We start from the raw sequence: 7033 nt of genomic DNA, 5'->3' as shown, positions 1-7033 counted from the left end.
ATCTGTGGGATTCGCTAACCAGCTCTTTCTGTGTTTTCCCTGTTCTTTTCTTCTCCCCTCCTCTCATTCGCTCTTTTCTCCCCTGTACACTTCTCTCCATCTCCTCTCTTCTCCTGTCTTCTCCTTTCCTCTTCTCTCCATCTATCTCTTCTCCTTTATTCCTCTTTCTTCTTCTCTCTATCTTTTCTCCTGACTTTTCACCTCTCTGCACTGCTCTGTTCGCTCTTGTCTCTCACCCTCTCTCCGTTTCTCCTTCTCTTTCATCCCCTCTCTCTCTCCTCTACTCTCTTCCTCCTGTTCTCTCTCCTCTCATCCTCCTCCTGTTCTCTCTCTCCTCTCCTCTCTTCCTCCTGTTCTCTCTCCTGTCCTCCTCCTCCTGTTCTCTCTCTCCTCTCCTCTCTTCCTCCTGTTCTCTCTCCTCTCATCCTCCTTCTGTTCTCTCTCTCCTCTCCTCTCTTCCTCCTGTTCTTTCTCTCCTCTCCTCCTCCTGTCAGCCCAGCAGTGTCCCCCCTCCCCGCCGTCCTGATGTTCCGGTGATGCCCGGCGCCCCCCCCTCAGGAGCATGAAGAGCCTAGCAGGCGGGCGGCCGCAGTACCCGTACCCCCCAGTGCACAGCCGCGACCCGCGTTACGCCCCCTCCTACCTCCTGAGCCCGACGGAGGGCAGCTTCCCCCTGGACACGGCCCTGCTCCAGCAGCACGTGTCGCCCCGCACCTCGCTGCACTCCGACTGCCTGGTGATGGCGCCCGGGCTACTCCCCGCCAGCGCCGGGGTGCCCGCCGAGCACGTCTCCAGCAGCACCTTTCCCAGGATGCACTACAGCTCGCAGTACTACAACTCCATCCCGCGGGAGGACTGCGTCGCGCTCACGCCCACCGTCGCACACGCGCCCTCGTCCTACTCCTCCTCCTCCTCCCATCACCACTACCACCAACAACAACAACAACAACAACAACAACAACAGCACCATCACTACAGCAACGCCCTGGCCGGTCACCACAGCAACCCGCGCAGCAACCGCCTCCCGTCGGGGATGATGGACCAGGTGGAGAAACAGCGGCCGGTCCAGCGCGAGGGCTTCCACACGCTGCAGTACCACCGCGGGGGCGGCACCGGCGAGAGCCCGGGCCGAATCCGGCACCTGGTGCACTCGGTGCAGAAGCTGTTCACCAAGTCGCACTCGCTGGAGGGCTCGTCCAAGGCCAACGGCGGGGGCGGCCGTGTGGACAGCGTGCACCAGCATCACCACTCGTCCACCTCCTCCAAGCACGGCGGCAGCGGCAAGCGCAGCAAGAGCAAGGAGCGGAGACACCGCTCGTCCGGCGACTGGTGGAGCTCCGACGACAACCTGGACAGCGACGGCACCTTCCGCGCCGCGCACGGCATGATGGGAACGCGCCAGCAACAGATGGAGTACGCTGCTCAACACTGCCCCCCGCTGGACCACCCGAGCGGCCACTTTGGCCGCCTCTCGCTCAAGACGTCCAAGAGCAGCGGCGACATCAAGTGCTCGGCCTGCAAGGCCGCGCCGCCCGACGGGAAATTCCTCAAGCGGAGCTCCTGGTCGACGCTGACCGTCAGCCAGGCCAAGGAGGCGTACAGGAAGTCCTCGCTCAACCTGGACAAGCCGTCCTCGCTGCACCACGAGCACATGGGCCATCGGCTGCACCACTACCTGCAGGTGAGTCGCACGACCCAGAGCACAGGTGTGTTTGCTAACATTGGCAAGCATGTGTGGGCAATAGGCAATAGGCAAACGCAACACAAAGTGTTGTAACAGTGGACAGTGTGCAGTCTGGTATGGTGTGGATGTGTGGGTTGAGGGGTCTTGTTCCGCCCTGAAAGGACTTATTTTCCCAGTAATGACCGGCGTTCTATACATCATCCCGCTTATTACACGGCTACTTGCCAAAACAAAATAATAAACTTCCCACGATATGACTCTTTAGCCTACATAGCCTAGGCTATAGCCTATTTGTTACCGTTCATCGTGGCATTTGCTGAGAATAGTTCGCAACAACACACGTTGAACTTGAATCAAACATTCTTTAGAACACAGCTGATCAACCGTCTGCTTTCACTTTTGAATGAAGTTCCAGTTCTTGCGTAGTGATATGAAATACCTGAAGTAGAAGCACAAACCGTAGAACTTTGGGAAAGCCCATTCAAGTCAATGGAGCGTTGTACTTGCCTTGTGAAGAGCCGTGTAATAACTAATCAATAGTGCTGCCGGCTATCTGAACACATCGATAGAGCAGTGGACTATTTGAACATCAGACTGAGCCAAAGGAGTGTCCGGTGATTACAACGCTGACTTTAATCACATGTGCCTTACGCAGGGGGGGTGACTTACGTTGGGGGGGGGGGGGGCGGGGGCCTTTAATCACATGTGCCTTACGCAGGGGGGGGTGACTTACGCGGGGGGGGGGCTGGCTTTAATCACATGTACCTTACGCAGGGGGGGGGGGGGCCTTTAATCACATGTGCCTTACGCAGGGGGGGGCCTTTAAAGGTGTATTATGCAGGTTTAGGTATTTTGGGCGAGTTTAGAGATCCCTCTAGAGTCGCAATGTATTTATATGGTTATATGGTACTTATCCCCCCTGTACACAATGCAAATGATTTTGTTGTGGAGGTGAAGGAACAACAGGCAAAAACTATCTCCAAAGAGCTATATCTAATGACAAAGTAATGTTTCACGATTCTCGTGAGTTTTGGCGGGGTGCCGCTCTTGGAGGTTGCATGGCTGGTTTTCTCGGTAGGTACTCGCTATGTCTATGCTGTATAGCTATGCTAGGTAAACGATTTGCCTATTTGCAAGTTCGTTTACCATCAAATTGGCTTCATAAAGGGGAAAATCTTGCATAGTGTGCCTTTAATCACATGTGCCTTATGCAGGGGGGTGGTGATGGTGGCGGGTGCAGAGGCACCTTACGCAGTGCAGGGAGATGACAACAGCAGGACAGAGCAGCTCTGACCTACAGCATGCTCAGTGCCCATTCATCTTCATATTCACACCGCAGACGGACATGGAGATACATTACAGGAGCGATCGGCAGGCGGACGCAGAGATCTACTAAAGCTCTCACCCCCGGTGCTTACTGGGCCTCAGTGCTACAGCCAGAGTGCCCTCTTGGCAGAAGGAGCCTGTCATTTATCATGACGATAATGCCTCCGTTATAATGAACTAAGAGCGTATGCAGGTGTCAGAGAGTGTGAGAGCGTTTGCCCCTCATAATGTGTGCACTTGGCCCTGATAACCTCAGATTACACACATTAGGAATGGAAGCAGACGCTATGGCAGTGCGTCTCAGATTACACACATTAGGAACGGAAGCAGACGCTATGGCAGTGCGTCTCAGGTTACACACATTAAGATCGGAAGCAGACGCTATGGCAGTGCGGTGCCTCAGATTACACACTTTAAGAACGGAAGCAGACGCTATGGCAGTGCGTCTCAGATTACACACATTAGGAATGGAAGCAGACGCTATGGCAGTGCGGTGCCTCAGATTACACACATAATGTGTGCACTTGGCCCTGATAACCTCAGATTACACACATTAGGAATGGAAGCAGACGCTATGGCAGTGCGTCTCAGATTACACACATTAGGAACGGAAGCAGACGCTATGGCAGTGCGTCTCAGGTTACACACATTAAGATCGGAAGCAGACGCTATGGCAGTGCGGTGCCTCAGATTACACACTTTAAGAACGGAAGCAGACGCTATGGCAGTGCGTCTCAGATTACACACATTAGGAATGGAAGCAGACGCTATGGCAGTGCGGTGCCTCAGATTACACACATTAGGAATGGAAGCAGACGCTATGGCAGTGCGGTGCCTCAGATTACACACATTAGGAATGGAAGCAGACGCTATGGCAGTGCGGTGCCTCAGATTACACACATTAGGAATGGAAGCAGACGCTATGGCAGTGCGTCTCAGATTACACACTTTAAGAACGGAAGCAAACGATATGGCAGTGCGTCTCAGATTACACACATTAGGAATGGAAGCAGACGCTATGGCAGTGCGTTTCAGATTACACACATTAGGAATGGAAGCAGACGCTATGGCAGTGCGTCTCAGATTACACACATTAGGAATGGAAGCAGACGCTATGGCAGTGCGTCTCAGATTACACACATTAGGAATGGAAGCAGACGCTATGGCAGTGCGTCTCAGATTACACACATTAGGAATGGAAGCAGACGCTATGGCAGTGTGGCGCTTTACAAGAGTAGTCGAGGAGCTCTTGGCAGAAGGAGCCTGTCATTTATCATGACGATAATGCCTCCGTTATAATGAACTAAGAGCGTATGCAGGTGTCAGAGAGTGTGAGAGCGTTTGCCCCTCATAATGTGTGCACTTGGCCCTGATAACCTCAGATTACACACATTAGGAATGGAAGCAGACGCTATGGCAGTGCGTCTCAGATTACACACATTAGGAACGGAAGCAGACGCTATGGCAGTGCGTCTCAGGTTACACACATTAAGATCGGAAGCAGACGCTATGGCAGTGCGTCTCAGATTACACACATTAGGAATGGAAGCAGACGCTATGGCAGTGCGGTGCCTCAGATTACACACATTAGGAATGGAAGCAGACGCTATGGCAGTGCGGTGCCTCAGATTACACACATTAGGAATGGAAGCAGACGCTATGGCAGTGTGGCACCTCAGATTACACACATTAGGAACGGAAGCAGACGCTATGGCAGTGCGTCTCAGATTACACACATTAGGAATGGAAGCAGACGCTATGGCAGTGCGGTGCCTCAGATTACACACATTAGGAATGGAAGCAGACGCTATGGCAGTGCGTCTCAGATTACACACTTTAAGAACGGAAGCAAACGATATGGCAGTGCGTCTCAGATTACACACATTAGGAATGGAAGCAGACGCTATGGCAGTGCGTTTCAGATTACACACATTAGGAATGGAAGCAGACGCTATGGCAGTGCGTCTCAGATTACACACATTAGGAATGGAAGCAGACGCTATGGCAGTGCGTCTCAGATTACACACATTAGTAATGGAAGCAGACGCTATGGCAGTGCGTCTCAGATTACACACATTAGGAATGGAAGCAGACGCTATGGCAGTGTGGCGCTTTACAAGAGTAGTCGAGGAGCTCCTCAAAACATCTACTGGTATCTACGGCAACGTGAGGAGACAGGCCATTTATTAGACTAATTGCCTTTAGTAAATAATGCATTTTTCAGTACACTAAAATATTATCCTTAACATTTCATTCATACATATTTCATTCTTTTTTATTAATTTATTTTATTATTAATATGTCTATTTCTCTTGATCTTCTATCTCTTCCCATCGTCATTACTGGTTCCTGTTCCTCTGTGGAACATGAAGAATGGCCTGCGGAAATACAAACACATGTACATTTGCCATTGCCATCTGAGCCCATTTTGCTCATAAAATATTATAGTATTTATTTTTTTTCATTAGGCTATTGATTGAATTGAGTTGTTTATTATTGCTATTCTCCTTAATGTTATCTTACCAATATAACTATTGTTGTTATTTGTATGTCGCTTTGGACAAAAGTGTCTGCTAAATACCATAACCATAAAATAGGCAACACAGTGTGTGACATGGTGAGTGTAGTGTGGTTATAGTCATAGTCATAGTAGGTTTTGTCACATGTGTGGGGGTTGTACAAGTGAAATGGACCTTACTACATAAGCAGCAGGTAGGCCAGCTAACAGTGAATTACAATAGTCCAGCTTGGAGATAACAATGGCCTGTTCAAGAAGTTGTGTGGAATCTTGTGTCAGATAAGGTCTGATCTTCCTAATGTTGTAAAGGACAAACCAACATGATTTTGCAATTGAGGCTACAGTACATGCTCAAAGAAGTTAAGTCGATCATCAATTACGACGCCCAAGTTTACGTGCCGACCTAGTTGGGGTCAATGAAGATGAGTCAAGCTGGATGTTAATCTAATGGGAAACGCTAGAGTCCTCAGGTGGGAAAGATAGGTAAAGTTGAGTGTCGTCCGCATAGCAATGATAATCAAATCCATGGGACCGAATGGCCTCACCTAAAGTACCAGTACATAATGACTAGTTGACTAGTCGACAGCTGTTACGAAAAACTTTTAACTAATACATTTTTTTATCCTTCTCAATCCCTCAGTAGCCTAACTAAATCGAGTTAACATCACTTATGTCATTGTCTTTTATTTGTTCCAGTGATAATGAAGTATTTACTCAGAAAGAGGCCAGATTTTGGACGCTAATCACACACTAGACACCCATTAGCGTGTGATTAAGAAAAGGCCAGGCCGCAGTGTCACTGTGTGTGGTGATTAGTAGAGCACAGAGTAGCTGCAACTAGTGCGTCTGGACTGCAGGCTGTTAAACATGAAGATCCAAAAAAAAAATCCATCACAATAACTCACAGTGGACTGGACACAGGAAACACTGAAATCACACTTACATTTCACATCATATTTAGTGGGTATGTTGCTGTACCATTATGTATTTGAGTACTGGTGCTACTACTATGTTGAGTATTACTATGCATAAACACTGAGACATGTTTTGTAGATTAAGCTTAAACCACCTTTGCACTTTACACTAGAGCTTCAATACGCAAGAGGCTTCACTGTCATGCTTTGTCTAAATTCATATGTCTGTGCTATTCCTGTGTGTTGGTTTACTGTACATGAATACCAATACTGGTTAATGTTTCTCCTTATTAATGAAAGCTGTCTGGTCTCCTAATTAGTCTCGTTTCCTTGCAAGGCCTTTAAGACTGTGGGCCCTATCATGACATTCTAAAGTGCATCGTCACTCGTCAAAAGTCTATTCAAATTTAGTAGGATGTCCAGTTCACATTGGGAGGGGTTTCGTTCTCAAAAGTGGAGCGCATGGCGTAACAAGGTGTTCCTAGGTCTTTTAATCAGTCATATGGGTGTGTTTGGGGCGTAACATCATTTTAAACCAATGAGAATGACATCTGCCATTCCCTTTAACGGCGCAACGCGCGATATGTCAAA

The 7033-nt window shown here is 49.1% G+C and overlaps 1 protein-coding gene across 1 annotated transcript in view; it reads left to right on the top strand.

Moving 5' to 3' along the window:
• Nucleotides 1-562: 562 nt before the first annotated feature.
• The window catches only part of LOC143109315 (disks large-associated protein 2-like), a 56387-nt gene continuing 49916 nt past the window's right edge, over nucleotides 563-7033 (top strand). Inside the window, exons 1-2 of the mRNA XM_076271968.1 lie at nucleotides 563-894; nucleotides 979-1681. Of these exons, the coding sequence (XP_076128083.1) occupies nucleotides 563-894; nucleotides 979-1681 (1035 nt within the window). The remainder of the gene's footprint in view (nucleotides 895-978; nucleotides 1682-7033) is intronic.

The sequence above is a fragment of the Alosa pseudoharengus genome, unplaced genomic scaffold (genome assembly GCF_046254945.1).
Source record: "Alosa pseudoharengus isolate Yale_2024_CS ecotype anadromous, Long Island Sound unplaced genomic scaffold, YU_APseudo_1.1 YU_APseudo_1.1_scf_7, whole genome shotgun sequence".
In the NCBI taxonomy this organism is placed as follows: Eukaryota; Metazoa; Chordata; class Actinopteri; order Clupeiformes; family Clupeidae; genus Alosa; species Alosa pseudoharengus.
Note: the sequence above shows the minus strand (reverse complement) of the source record. Positions and strands in the feature narration are given on the sequence as shown.